Source organism: Numida meleagris, chromosome 2, assembly GCF_002078875.1.
Source record: "Numida meleagris isolate 19003 breed g44 Domestic line chromosome 2, NumMel1.0, whole genome shotgun sequence".
Lineage (NCBI taxonomy): Eukaryota > Metazoa > Chordata > Aves > Galliformes > Numididae > Numida > Numida meleagris.
Window position 1 is genome coordinate 8831067 of NC_034410.1, and position 23612 is coordinate 8854678.

The 23612-nt window shown below is 36.6% G+C and overlaps 1 protein-coding gene across 5 annotated transcripts in view; it reads right to left on the minus strand.

Moving 5' to 3' along the window:
• The window catches only part of ESYT2 (extended synaptotagmin 2), a 71620-nt gene continuing 49775 nt past the window's right edge, over positions 1768 to 23612 (minus strand). For 4 of the 5 annotated variants that reach the window (XM_021386120.1, XM_021386123.1, XM_021386122.1 and 1 more), the window contains exons 8-23: positions 23078 to 23198; positions 22309 to 22485; positions 21859 to 21941; positions 20467 to 20515; positions 19778 to 19867; positions 19151 to 19246; positions 13808 to 13870; positions 11772 to 11846; positions 9886 to 9972; positions 9036 to 9185; positions 8387 to 8775; positions 7996 to 8094; positions 7071 to 7202; positions 6073 to 6178; positions 5000 to 5049; positions 1768 to 4875 (exon numbers count right to left, since the gene is read on the minus strand). In XM_021386120.1, the coding sequence (XP_021241795.1) occupies positions 4830 to 4875; positions 5000 to 5049; positions 6073 to 6178; positions 7071 to 7202; positions 7996 to 8094; positions 8387 to 8775; positions 9036 to 9185; positions 9886 to 9972; positions 11772 to 11846; positions 13808 to 13870; positions 19151 to 19246; positions 19778 to 19867; positions 20467 to 20515; positions 21859 to 21941; positions 22309 to 22485; positions 23078 to 23198 (1813 nt within the window). In that variant the 3' untranslated portion in view covers positions 1768 to 4829. The remainder of the gene's footprint in view (positions 4876 to 4999; positions 5050 to 6072; positions 6179 to 7070; positions 7203 to 7995; positions 8095 to 8386; positions 8776 to 9035; positions 9186 to 9885; positions 9973 to 11771; positions 11847 to 13807; positions 13871 to 19150; positions 19247 to 19777; positions 19868 to 20466; positions 20516 to 21858; positions 21942 to 22308; positions 22486 to 23077; positions 23199 to 23612) is intronic. The other variant, XM_021386121.1, reaches the window with a different exon arrangement.

The following is a 23612-nucleotide window of genomic DNA, read 5'->3' on the forward strand; positions in this document are numbered from 1 at the left end:
ACTAAAGGATGGTCCAAAACAGATTAAACACAACTGCAAATATGAAGAAAAAGTCTAGTCTTGGCTGAGCCTATCAAATTCATAACTAAATCCATCTGGAATGTCATATGTAATCATTTCTGCTCTCTGATAAATCTTGTGAATACATATTTCTCCAGGTGCAGACCCAGCTGCCACCTGAAGGGAAGGTTTGTTTTGGATCCCGGTTTGGAACACGGAGACCCCTGAACAGCACTGGGACTGACTGGTTTGCCAGCCAGACGCACCTTCCCATTAGGGAGTTATGAAAATGAGCATGGTTTTACTCGGCGTTAACTGCCTTCCCACTGATGAGCAGAAGCGATTTATTCTGCTTAAAAAGGAAGGTAGCTCCGCTAAAAGAAAACCCAACAGAACAAAATCCCATAATTTTATAGTTAGTACCAATGAAGTGTGTTCAGTGGGGTCCTTCCAAAATGCAACACTGACCAGGTAATGAACTTCTGCGGAATTTCTCTACAGACGACGACAACTTAGTACTAAGAATTCAGACACATTTTAGCTGTTTAAGGAAAGAGGTTTTTATTACAATTAATACAAACAGCGTCATTTCTACAGCCATTTTTCTGTGATAGATGATCCAATGGCACTTTCCTACTTGATCAAGTACATAGCTGTATTTTCTTCCAAAACGTGCATTTCCAAGCAGGGGGAATGAAAGAATGCCATGTAGAAATTTGATGGTTCTAAATCCAAGGCAATTACATGCAATTCCAGGTCCTTTTGAAATAATATTTCATGACAACTATTAGAAAGTAGTAGAATTCTGAGAATGTTTAATTGATCATTTTAAGAGAAAAAAAAAGCAGCACTTAAACTGAGCCTACTAATTCTTATGTGTGAACCTACTGCTCTTGGCCCAGGGCAATCCCAGATATGCGTACAAACTGGGAGAAGAACTCATTGAGAGCGGCCCTGAGAAGAAGGAACTGGGGGGTCCTGATGGATGAAAGGCTGGGCATGAGCCAGCAGCGTGTGCTTGCAGCCCAGAAGGACAACAGTATCCTGGGCTGCATCAACACAGGGGCGGCAGCAGGGAGAGGGAGGGAATTGTTCCCCTCTACTCCGCCCTTGCGAGGCCCCAGGCCTTGTTTCCAGGCCTGGGGTCTCCAGCACAAGAAAGATATGGAGCTGTTGGAGAGGGCCATGAAGACGATCAGAGGGCTGGAGGAGGAGAGGTTGAGGGAGCTGGGCTTGTTTAGCCCAGAGAAGATAAGGCTCTGGGAAGACCTCACTGCAGCCTTCCAGTACTTGAGAGGAGCTTATGAACAGGAGGGAGACAGACTTTTTACACAATCTGATGGTGATAGGATGGGGAGGGGAGTGGCTTTAAACTAAAAGAGTGGAGATTTAGATTAGATGTTAGAAGGAAAAATTCTTTCCTCAGAGTGTTGTGAGGCACTGGCACAGACTGCCCAGACGACCTTGGATGCCCCATCCCTGGCAGTGTTCAAGGGCCTGGGCAGGGTGATCTGGTGGGTGCCAACCCTGCCCACCACAGGGGGTTGGTCCATTCCAACCCAAGCCATTTCATGATTCTGATTATGCACTTCTCACTTCATTTTCTCTTATAATCTGCCTACACAGCAAGGCCACTTAGATTAGAGTGGTTGGTATATATGACTGTGTTTAACAGCATAAGATGTTCTTATAATATTGCAAGTAGGACAGGAATATGAAAAAGAAGGGAAGAGGGGGTGTGTGTGTAGGGGGAAGCAACACACTGACTTTCGTATGAACCATTTATTGAATAAATACATGCATCATAATGTAGAATTACATGAGCAAAAAAGGCAATCTGTACAAAATTGATTACCCTTTGTTCTCATTCAACTCTCATCATTAGCTGCAGCTCTGATAAAGGATTCAAGACATAAAATTAAAATTCTTTTATTCCAAACTCACGTGATACGCATGCTGATTTGAGTTTGGGTTATACCGCTGCGGTAAAAGAGAGCTGGTTTTCTCATCAGTGAAGCAGAGTAATTCTGAAAACAGTTTCAGTAGTAGAGAACATGTTGGTACATACAGGTAACAAAGCTCAGTTTTAGCCACTTCTTAAACTTCTTCATATGGTCATATTTTAAGGCACAGAATAAACAAGAACTACATGAACAGATATCAGTTGATTCCGAATACATTGACTTGATAATGAGGTGCAATATCCAGAGGAATAGTGTTTGTCCTTACTTCGTCCGTTCGAACAGAACACTTAGAACTTGGTAACTATGATACAGAGGTTTGATTCCATTATCTAGAACAGCCAGTTATATTCTGATCCAAATTCACAGCGGAGAACACTTCTAAATAGTTTGGCATCCACGACTGTTTACTGTCAATTGGAATTAATCTCACTAAATTACAAAAAAAATTCTCTTTCTTCATTTTAGATTCCTAAATGGGAACTGCACTTCAAGATCCTACTCCTAATGTGGGGTCCTGAGCTATTTTGAAAATCTGTCCTACATAATTCATTCACTTCTTGACTTCGTGATATCATTCTGCATTTACCCAAACACTAAATCTTTTCCTCTGGAGACTTCAGAAGACAAAATACACACTTTTTTTTCTTTAAGTGAAGAAACGTCTAACATCTGTCCTCACACCTCACTTAAAATGTGAAACACCAAGTCACTCTAATGACTTATTTGTAGACTCTGGTAGAGTCGCTGGCCAAGATGCAGACCCAAAGTCCTTCCACCTCTGGCTGAACCACTGAACCAAGGCAAAAGACAGCACAGACAAACTGTGCTACTCTTAGCTACAACAGCTTTCGCTCTCTGCATTTCAACTGCATTAACAATCATTCTCTGTCTTTCCATTCCTAACATTTTAATGGAGAACTAGCAAAGAGAATCTAACATGAACAGGTGAGTGTATACATATATAGAGACACTCATACATTCTAATAGAGTGAAGCCTTCAAAAAGAAATGTTTGCTTACAAACAGCCTCTTTCTACTGCCCATCCATCAGAAAGTAACAGCAGCAAAATTTACAACACAGGCTTGTTTGCTAAAATTGTCTTGTTCAAAATGTGGCAATAAGAAGGCCATCACTGTATAGAGATGTATGTATGTCATGTCCGTGTGACAAATGTTCATACTGAACTGAATTTAGACAAACTGAAATGAGTCAATTCTTAAATTTGAAAATGACAAAAAGCTACATCTATGGTAGGCACTTTGGTACATCTAGTCATGTAGGCATATTCTACATCTAGAATTAAGGTTCTGTCAGTAATTTTACAATAAAGCTAATTTCTGGAGTTTATTATTCTGCTTTAAAATTCTTTCTTGGCTGAGAGATCATTCTAGAATCTTAAACTAAATAACATGCTTTGTCTGTCTAATTGCATACTCATCCAAGAAGGAGGCTGTTGGCCCTGAAAGAGCTGAACTGTTCTCTTGGATTCATAATGCACTTTTTTTTTTGTTTTATAACAGTCTGAGAAAACTTAGATCTGGTTACAAAAAAAACTCCCCTTAATTCATAAAACCAGAGTTGTGAGCTCAGCTCTTGAGGCTGATACTCTCGCTTCAACTCCCAGCTGTCTGCTTTCATCAGGTTGTGCTAACTGTATCTCTGCTGATCTTGCAGCAGACTATGGCAATGCTTCAGCACAATGCCATGATTTCTCAAGAAAGCCGTGTGGACCACTTCATGCACCAAACACACTAAGTAGTAGTGAGGCAACTGTAAAGACAGTTTCAACTCAGTTTCACACTTCCTTATATCTTGGTGTTCCATTGCACTATTACAGAAAGTATAGCATAATAACTATTTAGCACAGCACTGTATAATAAAAATAACATGTTTTGTACATATGCCCACTATACGAACTTACAATGCAAGCTGATTTGGATACCTTATCAGAGAAACAAGGCAGTAAGGACAGTTCTGAATAGCTAGAGATTTAGTTTGTAATACAGACAAATCCCTGTTCTCATGTCTTCACTGTGTCTAGTCCTGTAGAGTACCGGAATAAATAACAAAACCCAATGAACCTTTATAATAAAACTCCACTGTTTGTAATGTTTACTCCGTTACATGAAAACTCAAATTTAGAAACTGATTCATGGACCTCTTTTTATACAATATTTATAGAATTTTCATTTTTGTTTATAATATTCTATAGTGCGATTTTTGAATAATACATTTATATATAAATATTAAAATGTTAATGTTTTGTACATTTTAAATTTGCCACGCCGGGCCAGAAGCACGATAAAGTAAAAACGTTTTTCTGCAGTTTGTATATGAAGACTATCACAAAATGATAAACATTAAGACCATTGTGCTGCAAAGACAAAAGAGATTCATTTGAAGAAATTAACATGCATTTAGAAGAAAATATCTATATCCTTTATCCAATTTTCTTCTGAATTCAAACCAGCATGAAAGAATTATAAAAAAATAGTATATATTTACATGGTACAGTATATCTTGGTGAGATATAAAACAAGGCAGGAAAACAGCAGAACATCTTTTCACTTTCTAATTGGTTTAACTGCCATAAAGATCAATTTAAACACAAAAGGTTACATTACTGTATTATTGCACATGACAGTAACACGTAAAATTGTTGAGCAAATTAAAATACAAAGTTTAACAATGAGAAGGAATATGTCTACATAAAATGGCCGAGCATTATAAAATTATTGGGGATGTGTCTAACAACTAAATTGGTAAAGCTATAAAAATAATATTGGTACATCTGTGAGAACAATGCTTTAAAAATATATAAAGGTTGGCGCAAGTACGTGCAGGGAATTCCCAGCATCCATGGGCCTAGCTCGCACCGTGTGGTCTTGTACCATCTTCTGTTAAATCATACCTTAAAAAAAAAAAAAAATGAATACAGGAAAACTGTTTTTAAAATGTATAATATTAACACTACTATTAACACACCAGTTATTGGTAGGTAATATTATTATTAATAAAGGAAATATTACACTTACCACTGGGTCCAGCCTTTAGCAAGTTCTTCAGATGCCAGAGGTATCAGTACCTGTGGAAAGTTAAATTGGTGCTTAAAGCATCGTGTCCTTCATTCTATTTAGTTTTTTAAAGACTGTGTTTGAAAATCCTCAGAACAACAGTATAAGTAATGCCATTAGCAAACAACTTATTTTACAGTCTTGCCATTACAGCTATCTGCCACCTGTAGACTTGTAGTAAAGTCTGAAACTGCCAGCTTTGACCTAAAAATCTGCACCCTTAAGTAATAACTTCTGAACAAGGCATACAGCAGTCAGATGATTGATGTATGCTAACAGCCTTCCTTGTAAACTGAAAAATTAAGAACACCATTCACAATGAGCTGACCACAATTCTGATCTATCTTACCCTCTTTACAAAACTTGATTACAGCAATCTGCATGGGCATAAGAACTTCCTATTTCTTTTTGGATCCCCAAATCATACGTGTAGAAAATAGAGTGATTTACTGAGTGCCTACAGAATGCAAGGCAAAAACACAATAGCTGGTTTTGGTATTGGGAAAGTCTCCAGTAGCAGTTCTTTTTCATGGATTTCACAATCTAGAGTATTAATTACTAAAGCTAAATTTGTTGTGTGCTTCTAGACAATGTGTAATCTTGCTTATCTTTTTTGTTTGATATAAAGCATAACCTATCCTCTCAACGCTACTGCAAATAAAATGTCAGAGCAAACTGTGTTCAAGACTACCAATTTTATCAGACCACTTTCTGAGATATCCCTAGTTTTCTACTGGTTATTTTCTTTCTCTGACTGTATAATTAGTACATCAGACATGCAGGGTTGTTTTTTTTGTTACTGCCAGCCTCAAAACTTACCATTCTTTAGAGATTACCACCTCACAATCTGACATCTGTCCTCTCATCCTCTGCAATTTATTCCTTCCCTTAATGAAGCCTGACATCTCAGCCATTTTTAAAAGCTTACTACCTGAATCAAGAATGTCAGTCAATACTAACAAGCTCATATCACAAGAGGATTTTAGTCTTTATATAACAACATACTGTATGAAAGGAATGTATTTTCAACTTACTTTGCCAAGCAGTCCTTTATCTTTGGACAAGAAACCACCACTATTCTTCACTGCTACATCTAGTGTTCTTCTCTGTACTTCAGGCAGGGAAACACTGAAATCAAATCTGACAGGCAAAGTGATGTTTTAGAGAGAATTTTGTACCCGAAGTGCAAGTTCAGTTCCTACAGCTAAACTACAATTCAGATGAAAATCAAATCATCTCCTTCTGCAAACCACAAAAAAAAAAAGGCTTTGTGATAAATAAGATTTAAAAACACCCCAAAGTTTTGCCTAAATTTTTTCTTCCATACTGTGATCATTATCAACACCCAGTCAACATCAACATCAGATGGTAGAGACTTCTGTCCAGCAGTAAAACAAAAGCAAAGAAAGCAAAGGCATCTTGGTATCTTGACAGCTCAGCACCACTATTCTCCAGAAAGGAAAAACTGATCAGCCGTGATCCTCATTCCTCTAGAGCTCATTTTCACATTAAAGAAACCTACTAACTTTTAAGGAAGAACGTGTTTTGTTTTCTAGATCTGAAAACTTACAGAGTTAGTGCTAGATTGTGCCACAATCTACATCTGTCGTCACTACCGTTCTTAAATAGCTTTACAGCTTTGCAATATCCTTTACTTCAAAAGGCACAGTCAAACCAACCTGGAATAAACAGGAGTGAATTGCACTACCAGGTACACCTGCCAGAGACTCCAGCTGACCATCTGCCCAAAGAGAGCACACTGCTTCTTAGCTACCAGCACAAACAGCATGTGACAGACATGGCATAAGGCAGAAGAGAGGAGGGGCTGGTAACAGAGTGAGAAGGGATACAGGGAGAAAAGGGAACAGGAGGATAGGAAGAGCTATTACAGCTGAAGAAAAAGTTATGAGCAAATCTGGTGGTGACAACTGGGAGTTCCAACAGCTCACACATTTAGGTAAGCAGAGAAGCCTTGGTTTTTCAGCTTTATAATTAGATGATCTAGAACTACCACACACAGTTTAGAACATACATCTGATCAAACACCGGGTTTAATGTCTTCTTTGATACGTGTGTTTTTCTTCTTCCTGATCTTCTCTTATCTGGCAACAAATACATTCGAACGTATGGATCAGATCCTTCTTCTGAAAATGCTATTAGATTTCTGTGACAAGTGAAATACAAGGAAAAATGCTTTAGAAAATAACTGAAACATTGCTAAATACGTCTACACTACTGTCTCTTAATTTAGCACTTTAAACTTTTCATCACCACATATTTTTGATGTTTCTTATGCATCAAGTACCAAATTTAATGGAAAGAAACATCTCTAGAAATATCTAGAAAATCTCTAGAAATAGCACATGAATCTCTAGAAATAGCACATGAATCTCTAGAAATAGCACATGAATCTCTAGAAATAGCACATGAATCGGTTTTGGAATATCCTGCACATAGTAGGGCAGACTGATTACAATCTAATACGTAGAACAGTGAAAAAAAACACCCTCTAAAACCTCTAAAAAAATGCCAAGCAGTAACTTGTACAAAATCAGAAAAAACTGTAGGCAGACAGCAGAGCTGAGAATACGTTTCTTAAATTCCAATTCACTGTTTAGGTGTGGCTCTCCAAAAATCATGTGATTTTTGTCATTCCATGAAAAACTCAAAGCTCTTATATAAAGCTTCTAGACACCACCAATAGAAATTTACACACCATCTTAAACTGCAATCCAATACAGGCAAATAAAAAAAATCTTCAAAAAAAGACTTCAACCAAGTCTTTACTGCTCTATCTCTGTATGATTTAGCATTCATAATTACAGTCAGCATGTCATTTTGAAAGCAGCAAAGATGGTGCACATAATCAAACAATTTCAGAAAGTAAGTCAAGCTATGTCAAGCTAGAGTTGACAGAAAAACATGCACAGAAATAAAATTTGACATCTTATGCTCACCTGCAGGAATGCACTACCACAATCAATTTGTTTCTTTGTGAACTATGACGAATTGTTAGCTGTATCTGTCCTAACGGAGACTGCCCCAGAGTTGTTCCACTGTGGGGGAAAAAGCAGAACAAAAGTTTAGTTTTAAAAAAGCATATTTACAGTAAGATCCAACTCAAGTCCATGATGAGTAGTATTTATTCATTTCAATTTTCACTTTATCAATGTGAAAGAAGGGAGCGCACACAAGTTAGCATGTGAGCATATCTTTATCAGTTCCATGTAGTTTAGGTCTTTGTCCAACAGCTCCACTCTTCAAAAGAATGAGCTTGGTATTCCTGTCAGCTACAGAAAAAAAAAAAAAAAGCAACACAGATGCAAAATCAAGTAATTAACATCATACTTTTCAAGTTGCCGTAGTCTTTGCCGTAGCTCCTGGGTGGCAATGGGCAGAGATATGTCTGAGGCTATGCTAGGAGTTGGTTCTTTCACTGAGAGGTGGCTGGGAGAATAATTGAAGTTAGAGGCATGAAGACTGGAGGAACTTCGGCTGAGATCTGTTGGCCACTGTGGACTTGCATTAGGAGGCTGACTTTTTTCAGCCACATCAGTCTTTCTATCACTGTCTGTAGCCGGGGAAGATGGAACATGTTTGCTTGAATCGAGCGGTGGCGAGACAGGAACCTGAGGCTTAAAAGATGATTTTCTTGCATCTTTGGAAACAGACGGCCTTTTTACTTGCGCTGAGTGTTGATGATCTGGAGATCTTGCTTGCTTTTCAAGAGAAAGGACCTAGATACAGTCAAAATACATACAATATTATAATACTACAAAAAAGAGGAACACATTTGTTTCTTCAAAAGTACTAGTGACAAGTTGTTAAATTAAGATGGTAAACCAGGACTGAAAATGCTACCACTTCCTTACTCTAGAATAGGCATCATGACACACTTGAGGAAAAGTACTATCTTCTTCACAAGGCTAGAAGACCAGAAGTCATATTAGTCATAAACATGCTTAAATATTTACAATTGGAAAAGTTTTAAGAATACCCTGAGTGCAATCTTCATGTTTATAGTGCTGTTTGGACCGGAGTTGCTCAGCTGGAACCGCTGATGCATCGTCAAATCTTCACTCTCCAGCAACTGGCTTAGAGGCAGTTTGAAGTTCCCTAGAGAACATTGGTGCTGTTCATCCCTCACCTGAAGGAACACAGAAGCTAAGTAACATGGCATCATCTACTCTGTAAATATCAGAGAAAGGAAATTATGGTTTTATTTAAAAACAAAAGCACTAAAACATACAGAATATAGTTAGTTCTTCAGCCAAGTTTTCCTGATAATAAATTTACACTGAAGAAGGAAATAGCAAATATGCTCCACATCTACTTCATCTCCATCTTCTACAGTAAATGCAAGACGGAAAATTAACCATCAGATCTACATTGAATTGATCCTTGATCTGTGGTTTCCAAACAGTCTGTGCAAAATGAATTCCCACAATTGTTAGAGGAAGGACGCAAATGGCATGTTGACAGCGTAAAGGGCTATTTGGATAAAGCAGTCTTCCTCAGTGTAAGAAAGGAAATAAATCAACCATATGTAACAGCACTTCCGCTTGTAATTGAGAAGACTGTTAAGATTCAAAACAGATATCAAAATTTACTTTTGTTCTTATTTTTTTACATATGACAACCATCAACTATTATGTTCTTCTGAGAGACCGATTACAATCTTTTTTACTTTTAATAGTAAATGAAAACAAACATTTCATTGCCTGCCCTTCAAGAACAAAATTAATGGTGTTCACAATATGACATTCATGTCACAACAGCCTGTAACATCTATTGCTACCAAAATGTCTTAGAAAAGAAAGGTAGCTAAAGAGACCAAGACAGCGTACCTCAACTTCAAGATCCTGTCTTTTGGGATTGTGTACAAAGAAAGTGAAATTTTCCTCCCATACTGGTTCATTGGTCTTGTATCGAATCTAAAATTAGAAAAAAGAAAAATAGGAAGCAGACAAATTATTTTAAAAAATTGTCTAATAAAGCTGATGTCAAGAGTACATTTTTTGATTTATCTTTGCAAAATACACAGAGGGATCTTTAAAGGTCATCTAGTCCAACTCCCCTCCAGTGAGCAGGGACACCTACAGCTCGATCAGGAGCCCCATCCAGCATGACCTTGAGTGCCTCCAGGCACAGGGCATCCACCACTTCTCTGGGCGACCTGTGCCAGTGCTTCACTGCCCTTATTGTGAATAATTTTTTTCTTATATCCAGTCTAAATCTGTGACCAGTTTTGGATCCTTCCCATTCCACATTTAAGAGACCTTAAAGCAGTTGGAGAGGGTCCACTGGAGGACCATAAAGACAATCAGAGAGTTGGAGAACTTGACATATGAAACAGGTTTGAAGGAATTGGGTTTCTTTTAGAGAGATGTGCAAGGGCGATTTGATCACAGTATTCAATTATGTGAAAGATAGCTATTGACCAGCTGGGGGTACTCTTTCACAAGGGTACACAGTGACAGCACAAGAGACAACCATCACCAAGTGCTTAAGGTGAAAATCCATCTACATAGATTAAAAAAAAGTATTTACCATGAGAACGATTAAACACTGGAGTAGGTTGCCCATAGAAGTGGGGGAACGTCATTTTCTGGAAATACTCAAGACAACTACATAGTACATAGTACTATGTATCATCTAAGGTGCTCCTTTAAACTGAATCACAGAATGGCTCAGGTCGGAAGGGACCTTAAAAGCCCCATTCAGTTTCAACCTTCTTGCACTAGGCAGGGTCGCCAGCCACCAGGCTGTCCAGGGCCCCAACCAACCTGGTCTTGGATGCCTCCAGGCATGGGGCAACCACAACATTTCTGGGAAGTCTGTTCCAGTGCATCACCACTATATCTGAGTACAAAATTTTCCTCCTAATATCTAACCTAAATCTCCGCTCCTTTAGTTTAAAGCCATCCTCCCCTTGTCCTATCACTGTCAAGACTGTGTAGAAAGTCAGTTTCCCTCCTGCTTATAAGTTGCCCTCAAGTACTGGAAGCCTGCAATGAGGCCTCCATTCTCTTCGCCAAATGAAACAAGTGCAAATCCCTCAATCTTTCTTCCAAGGAGAGGTGCTCCAGCCCTCCGATCATCTTCATGGCCCTCCTCTGGACCTGCTCCAACAGCTCCACATCTTCCTTCTGCTGGGGACCCCAGGCTGGACACAGTATTCCTGATGGGGCCTCACAAGGGCAGAACAGTGAGGGACAATCCCCTCCATCTCCCTGCTGGCCTCTCTTGTGATGCAGCCCAGGATACAGTTGGCCTTCCAGGCTGCGAGTGCACACTGCTGGCTCACATCAAGCTTCTTGTCCACTACAGGACCCACAATTCCATACGACTAATCCTGATGATCTTCAGAAATTCTGTCCAACCTGGACATTTCTGTAACTCCTTGATTCTACACATTTTCAAATCTTGATCAGTGTTTTTGAAGCCTGCTCTTTGCCCACAGTGTTACTTACACAACCTCTATGGTAGAAATCCCAGCTGCAGATCACAACCTACGGCAAAAGGACTTCTAAAAATAGTTACAAATCTGGTCTCTACTCAAGGACAGCTTGAATTAAGTACCTATTCAATCCTTGGCTTCCCATTGGAGGTTTCAGTTCTGGTGACACATTTTAGTGCAGTGAATGCACTCAACCACTTCATAGCCAATATCAAGTGAACAGAGCTACCAAATGCCCATAGACAGAACCAGATACTGAGAGCAGGAACTTACCTTACTTTCCTGTGCCTTATGTCCAACTGACAGCAAAACAAGTGGGTTGGGATTGCTGTTTAGTTTCTTTCCTGACTGATAAAGAAAAAGCAAAAACTTTGTCCTCAGAATAAACTCCCCTCCTAATTGCCTCCTCTGAAACTTAAATGTTTTCATCTTAGAAGTACAAATCATTTGCATTCTACTATAGGTGTATCTATTATTCTCAATATTGTACAACATTATTCATCAAGCTGGAATGGCTTACCACTAGTAAGTGGTAAACACACTAACATGTAGGTGTCCAACTAAGCTAAAATAAACCACTAGAATTAAACAGGAGTTTTAGACTCCTTTCTGTCTTCTTTGGATGAAACTGATACAATGCAAACTGTTATCTTTTAATGAGCATTAAAACAACCCCCAGAGCCCACGAAGCATAGTTAACACTGCAAAATGAGAATTTCATGCAGATGGGGGATATGGAGAAAGCACAAACTTGGGAAGCTTAGTTTATTTACATTGCATTGGTATAATTAAACTGGAAGTAATATCAGAACATTGATATTCTCCCCTTTTCAGACTGGGGAGAAAGAAGATGCACTATAATGTACCTGATATATATTTCTACAGTTTACCAAATTCTCTTTATCAGAGAATCAATCATCTGCCATATCTGAGCCTTGCTCACCAGCTGTATAGCATTACATCAAACTGTGAAAATAAACATCGGTTTAGAATCAAATTATATACACAAATGTACGTTCCAAACTACATGTTACTTTCAAAAAAATTAACTTAAAAATTTAAGTGAGAAAGAAAGTTAGACATGAAAGTTAATCATCTCAAGTAGATGTTAATGAAGTTTTAAAGGTCTAGAAAATACAGTATACATGGTTAATATACTTTGAGCTCTACTCTGTAGGAAATTGTTCATAGGCATTGTAAACAGCAAGTTAGTTAAAATCTGCTTAATGCATGTAAGGTCACAACCAATTCAAATAATTTAAAATTTAAGAATGAGAGAATTTGAGATCTTTTTGGATCCGAACTTACATCTTTGACATCATCATACTTTCACTAATATTCCTTGATTTTAACATGACACACTGGTTATAACAATACTTCCCTTTAGAAAAAAAGCTGGTAGGAAATTACTCCTTTCTTGGATGAATGCTGCATTTCTTTCGTGATTTCTAATCAAAACTACATAGCTATAATCAGAGACAATGGAACACAAAGGTTTAAAGAATACAAAGAAAGCTAGATGACACTCTAACTGGTGGTGTTAAAAATGGTAAACAAAATTTGTTCCATTTTTACTTCATCCATAAAAAGGTGCCTGAGGTTTCCTTTCTTCATAAAGTCAAGAAACTACCGAAGTCTGCAAAAAGACAATTCCTATTTATATATCAGAATAAGCAAAAATTTTAATTCCTGATAAATAGGTAGTAATAGCTACACACACAAGTAATGCACCACTAACATCTGCAGCTGATGGATTTGCTGTTGCCAGGATATTCAGACTATCTGAGCTTGCCTATTGTCCAAGTTCTCCAGCTAAGAACCTGGCTTACGCCTTCCAAATCTGCCTCTCAACACAATGTCTTCCATATCAAAAGGCTGGGTTGAATTTATTCAGCATTCATGTAAGAGATGTAAAACCTTTTGAAAACATCTAACAGAAAAATTTAAAAAGCACATTAAGATACTGGTTTGTCACTCAGAGTTGATCAATGAAGCACTGTTCAGTATGTAAAAGATGTCTTAGCTTTCATGTCAGCTTTGTTCTTTAAATATTAGTTCATACCAGTTCTCAGGATTACTTTATAGTGATCTCCTAAAGCAGCCTATACTCCACTCAACTGATGTAAAATTTGTATTACCACAGACCATAGTATTTTACCAGAGCCTTGACCACTTCTTGAAACTGGAAATAAAATAAAACTGAAATGTTCTAAAGAAATTCCATCCACTGTTGGGAGAGAAACGTTGCAGGTGTTTGTGCATTTCCGATTGCTACTGTGACCTTAAATGGACAACTAGGTTAATTTTACCTTCAGGGCTTTCTGAACAGCGGACTTCTTCAAGCCATCAGGGTTAAATTCTAATGGATTATGCTTTTAAGTCAAGAGAGAATGAACACAGGAAGGGTTAATAAAGTCATGCAATGAAGCAATTTCATTAGGTTAATTATTAAGTGACAACACAGGACAAAGCAAAAAAAAAAGAAAAAAAAAGAAAAAAGAAAAAAACACTCTAAAAAAAGACCACAACAATATTTCTAACAAAACAATGAAGGAATCACCCAACTAAATAAATAAACAAATAAATAAAATCTGACAAAGCTTTTGCTTTCTGTCCTCTCTGAATGTTTGCATTCTGCTTTAAAACTAAGATATACGCCTTCAACTTCTATTTCCCTTACCAGGTCTTTTAAAAATAATTAAGAAAGTTCATGCAGCAGTTGGTTGTTTTTTTTTTGTTGTTTTGTTTTGTTTTGTTTTTGAGTGCTTGCAGTCCTAAAGCACTGCTTTCTATGTGAACCTTTTTGGAATTTGGTTAAGTATCAACACAGAAGTTTCTCTGATAAGTAATAACATGAAGAAGCTCTTTTGTGATAGGAATTACTATGCTACAAATATTGATGGTACTTTGATCATTATAAAAATCTAAATTGTTTGAGCCTCTTCACCAGATGAAAGATGTAAAGAATTCATACTAACTGGAATTAAATAGACTTTACTCAGTTGAAGACATGCAAATACACTATCGGGGAAATCTGAACTGATTTAGTATGACAAAACACCTCTGACTGTTTGCTATTAACTAAGCAAAGTTATGCATTTTATTTTACTAACAATATATTGTTTCTCAAGTGATACATGTGAACTACAAAACTGTTACAGAAGATTTGCAATAGCATTCCACTATTTCAGGAAAAATATTTTTTTATTTAGAAGAATACTTATGGCTGGCTTTTTTTCAAGCACAAATTTCTGTTTTAAGGGGGAACTCTGATTTAAAAGCTGGAGTATATGGCAAAAAAAAAAATGCAAAATGGCATTTTTGCAAACATGCTGGATGATGAACAAGAAACAAGATTATTAGTGCTCTGCCAAAATAAATGTCTTCCTGAAATAGAAATGTAAGGGTAACTGAAATTTGAAGACATATTCAATCTGTAAGCAAAAATATTTTTTTTACTTTTTTGGGGTGGGTTGGGGCAGTTGTCACAATCTAAAGTTGGCCAATACATCTCATGAGGTTCATGGAATTCAGCTGTTTCAGAAGGAATGTACAACATAATGAAATCGGGAAAAAAATACAGAAAGAAAATAAGAGATTGAAGTTTGGCTGTTTTTAAAAAAATCCATTTTTTTGTAAAATAAAAATAAGAAACCTTCCACAACTATTTAACTAGGTATTTTAGGGACTACGATTATTGTATTTAAGACCTTCAAACGTTCAGACTGCAGAATATCCCCAGACACATCAATCAAGACCTTTAGCCATCCTGCTAATTACAAAGGTATATTCCTTGCTTGAACTTAAACAGTGCTTCTTGTTCTTTGACAAACATGAATAAGTCTCTGTTCGCAGCAGTCTTGTGTACTTTCCATCTTCATCTCTGCCTCCTCAGGCTAAACCCATCTTAGCTATTCTTCCTCTGTTAGTCACACTTTCTAGTCTTCTCATTATCATCACTGCTGCCCTCCAGATTGATTTTAATTGATCTCCACACTAAATCACTGTGCCCAGAATCAGGGCCTTACTAATGTCTAAGATTGAAAGTATTAGTCCACACATCTTACAGGCTACGCTCCTCTTTCTGTCATCAAAATGATGTTTGTGTTTCATAGCAGCATGATATAGCACTACTGCAGAGCTGTTTCTTTAGGACTATCAAACAGCAGTTTCCAGCCTGTATTTACATGGGTGCAGAAAATGTCTTCTATTGAAAAGTACCCCATTTTTCCATATTGTATCTACAGTTCATCAAGATCATTTTGAATTTTGCGATTCTAAATTGCCCCTCAAACTTGACAATCCTTCCTTTGCATTTTTACATCTTTTTTTCTCCCGTATTATTGTTTCAAAGAATTTTAAAAGCCCCAAACAAACACCAACGATCAATTATAAAGGTAGGCAACCAATGATTCCTGGCTGTTGAGCATGTCTCAGTTCCTCTGGAATCATAGCAAGGACAGGCCAAGGGGGATATTAGCTGGGGCAAATATGTTTAAGCCAGACTTCAAGTTAAAAGGGAATGAGCTACAGGTCCACGAGGAAGGTGGCTGAAAGACATGGAGGGAGGAGACTAGGCGAAAAATGGGAGTATTCAGTAAAGAAAGCCAATAAAGGTCTTGTCTTGGATGAACTGCTATATAGAAACTAATTGAAAGGACCAAGAAAAGGATTTTGTTTTGTTGGTTTATTGGGAGAAGGAAGAGTGTATTTGAATCAGTATTTATGACATGAAACAGAAGTAGCAGTCTACAAATTAAATCCACACAACCTGCAATGGCATAACTTACTTTATGGCAAAAGCATTCTTATTCTGAAGAGACACTCATTCTTTCTGTTCTTTCTGGGGTACCATGGCCCTGTTTACAGACTTGAGTGTTCACAGGTTCATTAGTTTGCAATCTGGTAATGCTGAATTCAAGTAAAAAATACTAACCTGTGGTTCTCCCTACCTTGAATTTTACTGACAACAGACTAATTGGGGGGGGNGGGGGAAGAAAAAAAAGGAGCTTGGGAATTTGCAAAACAAGGAGCAATATGGAGTGAAACAGAATTTACAAGGGAATTTTAGAGTCTGGGATGCACAAAGAATCACATCCATTTTTAAATTTTTAAAGCAATACTTGAACCTGTGTGGAGAGGTTGCAAGTTCTTGCAGACATTGAGCACATCATGATTTAAAGAAACTGCAAAGATGTTGGTTTTGGTATTTATTACTGTTTCTTTTTTCTGCAATAAAAACCAACAACTGACCAGCACCCAGAGTGCTAGGATAGTATGCATTTTATTTCTCAAAATGAATCACCAATTTAAGTTAAATGTAAGAACTTTTATAACAAACTTATATTGGGTTTTTATCATAAAAAAGTTATTTACTTACCCAATGATATGCTGACCAATGAAATTTAAATAGCCTTTAAAATGCAAGAAAAATAGCACAAAAAACAATGCACACTTGTTGAAACCATGCAGCAAAACAAATTGCATGCTCTCATTCCATTAGAGTGAGTGGCTTTAGTAGCACTAATCCACACTCTGGCAGATAAAAGGTACAATACAAATAATACCAGAGAACTCACAAATAGTGCTCTATAGAGTGAGGTAGTGTTTTCACAAAAGACTAGTCCCGATGCTCTCCTCTCTTTTAAGTATCCACACCCAAAGTTTCCCTCGTAGATACTCTTAGGAAGATGGAAATGGAAGGAGAAAGCAGAGTGATGGGATTGTGGCAGAATGAATGCTTAAGCAGCTTTACTACACAAGAAAGTTAAAGAAAACAGTCAAAGGATTCCAGAGAAAACAGCAGATAACAAAAAATATTTGTCATTATAAATAATTGAATCTGTTAAACAACTTTCTGAAGCGCACTAAGGTGAGAAGTTCTTATTAATTAACAGCACTTTATTGGTTTACTCTTGGTAGTTCAGATTTACATGGCATATCCAGCTAAGAAAATTTAGAAACCAGACTTCTAAAGCATTTCTCTTTCACATAAAACATATTTCTGATAAATCATCCTAGCGTTCACAAGTTCACAACTATGATGAAAAAAAAATGCAAAAGAGAAACCTATGATGATGATCCACTGTAACTCAAAATAAGGCTGATGTCAAATCTAAAATGTACCAGTAATAAGCAGTAACTTAAAAAAACAATTTTGAAGGTAATAGAAGGTTCTTATTCATCCAGAAAGTATTTCAATTTTCACATAAAAGTTGTGGACTAAAGTCCTCAAAAGTATTAATAAAGAGCGTAATTTTAAGTGAGACTTCATTGTCTTTTTCTTTTGTTCCCCATAAATACAAGCAATCCTGAAGAGCGATTAATTCTATTGCGCTACATTAACTCGATCAATGAATACAACATGAGAAGCTAGCAAACTTCCATGTTTACTCTCATAACTGTTGCTCCATATCACAAATGCACATTAGAAGGCTGTATTCATTATTATTTGCTGCATCTTATCAAGGAACTCTGTGGTAGGATCTAATTATTGCTGTTACAGAATCTATGGAAAACTTTCCAGTTCTGTCACATGACACAGCCATCCTATGGTATTTTTTTCCCCACCTACCTAAACAGAAAGCCTCTTTGTGTCTGTTTTTGTACAACGTGAATTTAACACAATGTTGTATTTATTATTGCTATAAATGGAATTTTAAATTTTCACTGCTACTTTCTGACATCCTTTATAATACATTACTAGGCAGAGAATAACTTGCAATTAAATACTGAGTTTTCTGTAGCAGCTACTTGTATGGCCTGGCAGAGTAAGAAAATGAAGGGGATAAACAGGTCTCGCTTTATGACCATCCTTATTCCCAGCCCCACACATGCAATCCTCTACTCTAAGCAGAGCATCAGACACAGCAATAAGAAACTTGAGATCCTGTTCCCAAATTAACTAACTAGTCAGCTGTGTGCGAGGAACTTCCTCTTTCTGTGTTCCACAGTTCAGAGATCTACTAGTCAAGAGTACTGAGTAAGACACTAAAATAATAATACTACCTCACAAAGCAGGTAAACTCAAGGCTTGCAATCAAACCATTCTGATGGAGGGAAACAATGTTGCAGAATATTTACAATAAGAAGGAAAAAAACCTAAAATTTATGACAAAGCCTGTGAGTATTTGCCAGAGAAGCTATTTAAGCAAATAAACATTATTTCAAATGGCAACCTGACAGAAATCTCATACAAATATCCTGCCACTGCAACAACACAGTTGAAATTTTATGTTGAAGGACTTTATTTCCTTCAAATCTACCACAGATTGCCTACACCAAAGCAAACAAGTTTACCTGAATTCAAGGAAGTAGGCCTTCCCCAGTTAGTTCTTAAAATTCCCCATGCTGATCCCATACTATTTATGGATAACACTGCATAATAAAAACATGCAGCCTTTCAAGTCCAGGAAAGGAGCATTCTCTAAAGAAAAAACCACGCTGATTAAAGAGTAATGTTTTATTAAATATATATATGACCATACTACTGAAATATGGACCTTACATTACACGTTTTGAAAACAGAGAATGTGTAGAACACATGGCTTAATGTGTGTTAGTGAAGCAGTGTGCCATACTACCAAGCAAGACATGCTGGAATAAGCAAGAGATACCCATGAGGTAAGGGTACCCACGAGAATATAACTTACAGGCAGGTTTCTTGCCGAGTCCAAATAGAGAATAAGCAATGCAGAAGACAACCCATCATTGGCTTGGTCTTTATCAGCTCTAATGCTTGTTAACACCTAAACCAAAAACATACTGTGAGGTTTGCTGTAAATCAAATAATAACACAATATTATTTCTATCTCATTCCTGAGAAGTATTTCAAAAACACCTCCCAAAACCCAAACAATCACAAATGCACACTATAAAATACAGCCAATAGCTTTTTAAGACTTCATATAGATGTAGGTGTTTCCATGAACTCTGCCTCACTTCTTAAGTGTCTTTTTTTACATTGGAAAGATTATATGTCATTGCCAGCTTTATGTCCAGTCCAGTGAAATGTTAGCTAATTTTTTCAAGCCATAACATTAAGAAAAAAGAAAAAAGTGAAAAAGCATTTTAAAATCCCATGCCACTAAAGTACACTGACAGGTATGACTCACTTGAGCTTTCTAAAGAAAGACAGCTTGAAATAAAGTTAGAGATTTATCCAAATTCATTACAGCTAGGGAATAAATTCCTTACATATTTAACACACACACACACACACACACACACAAAAAAAAAAGAAAAAAGACTAGGATAAAAGTAATGTGTTCCTTAAATACCTTGTCTAGGTTTTCTGCTGTTGGCATCAATGTGAGCCATTCCAGTTTTAAATGCAATTTCCCTTTGGACACCTCATCCAAAGTAAACCACTGAAAGTTAACCAAAGTAAAGTGAAAAACAAATAAATAACTGTAGCTGGCTCTTCAGGAAATTTAGGAAATGCTAAGACATACTGGAAAACCACTAGAGCTGAAATCTGCATAACTGAAAAAGACCCCCAAAGATCTAATTTATTAAAATATTTTTTAAAATATCAAAAGAATTGTGTTCTTTCAAATCTGTTCTGCAAATACAAGCCCTGAGTAACATTACTGTAAAACTGCTCTTACACGTAGGATAAAAATTCCATCTTATTCTAAATTAGTTTAATTAGTTTAAGTCTAAAAGTAGTTAATCCAGTAGTTAATCCAAGAAAGAGCCCTCATTAAACACTTAAGTCGCTGTTTTCTGCATTCATATGTTGGTAATCTTAAACTCCTAAGACAGAAGAAGAAGGATGCCATCATTCTTAGCTATCAGCTATCCTTAAACTACTGCACTGCTCGTCATGGAATCTATTTCTCTAGCATTAGGGTTATTCAAGCACAGAACTACAGGAAAAAAATACAAGAAGTAAATGTACAACATATGTTCCATTTTGTCTTTGTTTTTCTTTTGTTTTAAGAAAAAGAACTTAACCAATGCTTACCTCATCTAAAAGTCGCTCCTTTTCAACCTCAATTAAATCTATCATCAAACTAGGGGAAAAAAAACACAAGTATGGTGTTTTAGACAAGCACCAAAAAAATACAGAGCTCAAACCCCACCCTGTTCTTGTTGGATATCCAGGCTTCCAGTGAGAGAAAAAGAGCAGAACAATACTATTCTTTTAGCCCCTAAGAAAGAAAGAAAGAAAGAAAGAAGTAGGGAATTAAATGGCTGAGCCAGAAGGAATGCAGGATGACAGAAAATATGCCTACACTAGAGCCCATTCTGCAGCTAAGGAAGAAACCAGCAAAATATTGCTCACATATATATGACAAAACTCTCAAAACAGTGACCACAACCAAACTACTCACTGGAAATACCCCCTGGACACATGACCAAATTCATGCTTTAGTACTGTATGGGAGAGTGCTGGTTTGCACAAGCTGAGAGTGTACCAGGGAATCCACCAAAATTTAACAGTGCAGACAAATGTATGCTAGTGCATGAACATTTGCCTTTTATTTTACTAGTACTGATACAGAATCATGACCGAGTTGCCACTTTCAACCCCCCACCACTTGAGTGTAAGATTAGGGATGTGCAAAGAAAAGAAGCCTTTGTACTACCTACTTCTTTATTTAAATGAGAAGAGAAGTAGGTACTGTTGCTCCTGTTAAGAGAGAAGGAGCTGGAAAGATAAGGGAGTTCTACTCTGTATGGAAAGCAACAATTGGAAGCTCCAAAACTCTGCAAGAAATAAAGGTGACAAATTACTGGAGAAAGAAGCTGACTACAACCCTGAAATGTTTATGGGTAAACACTAAAGGTAGGCCTATGGAATCTAACAGTGAGTAATGTTTGCAAAAGCACTATAGCGATATTTTTTCTTTATCCAAACTCTAAAATCAGCTCTTAGAGGAAAAATAAACTGTGAGCTGGCCATTTAAAAACTATGCAGATGAGAAGATACATAAAGATACACCAACTTTTCCTGAAGAAATAATTAGTATTTAATGCTAGCTTAAGAACATTAAAACAGGTCAGGTACAATTCCTTGAAAAAATAAAATAAATTTTAAAAACCACACCCTTTTTTTTTTTTTTTTTTGAGTTCTGATAACACTTACCGTACTTTTTTTCAATAAATATGTAAACATACATCTGTGTGTATACACACACAAGCACGGTATTTTAATATACATATGTTTCCATATACGGAGAGTCCAAATAATTAGGAAATTACTTAATACCAAAATTTGAAAAGGTAAGTAATTTATAAATGTAATAACATAACAAAAATTCAACTGCAATAAAACACAAAAAGGGGAAAAATAAAGTTACATCAAAATATTTAATTTCTTTTCAATATCTACATACATATTCTCCACATTTACCTTCCAAGGAAGTCATCTTTGTCTGGATCTTCATCAAAGAGCTCAATCTCTAGCTCCTGTCCTGGATGTTCATATACTAAGGCCTGGAAGTATATTAACATAGCACTGTCAATGGTAAAACTGACTGGTTTTGTCGAATGGCACAGTAACATAGAAAACTCTGATATAGTATGCTTTAAAATGCAATTTTATGAGTTGAGCAAGCCTAAGAGCTTTTCAGAAGTGATCTCTTAACGATGGTATTAAGAGACTACATGGTTTTTCAGAGTTACGGATGTTAAATCTGGCCAAAAAGTATATACAACAATTGGGAATTTGTTTTGTTGTAGAACTTTGGGCTTTTAGAGAGAAACATCAAGAAGTTCCTCAAGGAAATACGCAGAGTATTTTCTTTAGAAAAGAAATTACAGAAGACAACTTTACAGAATGCAAACCAAGACATTTTTATACCTCATAAACTTCATTCCATTTTGGATTGAGATTTTCTTTGATGACCTTGCTTTGGAAAATCTGGTTGCCCACACGGATGATTCCATAAGGATCTGACTTGCCTTTGACAATCCCTTTTAGGTAAGTATCTTTACCCTCCAAGTCCTGAGCCTCAATAAAATGTATTCTTACAACACCCTGAAAAAATGAAAAGATCAGTTTAAGCAGCAATCTGAATCTGAAATCTCTATATACCATCGCAATTTAAGCAAAGTACATTTTTATAACTTCCATAGCAGTTTCCTTGACAAAAAACATAGTTTGGACTCATTGTGGATAGCGAAATACCACAGCAGACCTAGGATTCAGATTCCTGAAAAGTAAAACTGTCATTAGCAATCAGAAACATACCAGCTGTATCAAAAACTGCCATGCCACTGGATAGGAGTAGCAATAAGTAGTAAAAAGTTTCAAGTAAAGAGCACTTCACTTGGCCGTGATAATAAAAAACCTGTATACTTAATTTTTTAATCTATACAGTTGAACTAGGACTATGTTTTACAGGTAATATGTAAAAGATAGAGCAAAACAAAAAAATCCGTCTTGGTGTTCCGAATTCCCTAAAAAGTTTATAAATGGAATCATTTGTTCTAAATAATGAGATTCAAGATAACTTATACAAACATGAAAACTATATTTTGAAATTCATACAGATGTGAATACCTGAGACAATTACTACTGCAGAAAAAAATAAATGCTAAATTATTACTATTAACAGAAACATGTTTACCTTTGGTATAGGAAACCGCAGCTGAGCAATCTGCACTTCACTGACAAGGGGGACTGTAATTCTATTTGGAAGGACCAGGTAGTTGGATATTATATCCAATATTATCGTATCTGATAAGCCACTGTTAGAGAAAATAATCCTCAGTTACTTCATGGGAATTAAACATGTCACACTAAGGCAGCTCAAACATGGAACTTAACAGACAATCACATTAACATCCGAAATCCTTTTTTCTTTTATAAACTTAAAAAACACTCTGAAATAAGCCTAAGTACTAATGCATTTTTTTCAGTCACATCTAAAAGCTAAGAGTGGATTTTGTCACTTTTAGAAAAGATAAACAGGACTTGAGGGTAATCAGTGCACAACTGAAAACAAAGCGCTATATCCTCATAGAACAGCTATTTGTTAACAGCTACCTTTTACCTCTTTTGCTCATTAACAACCTACACAGACAAATATTTGTCCTTTTTCGGGGTAGAAGTCAGATTTGGCTTTTAAACATTTTTATTTTTTTCAACTGAAGGGATTCTTG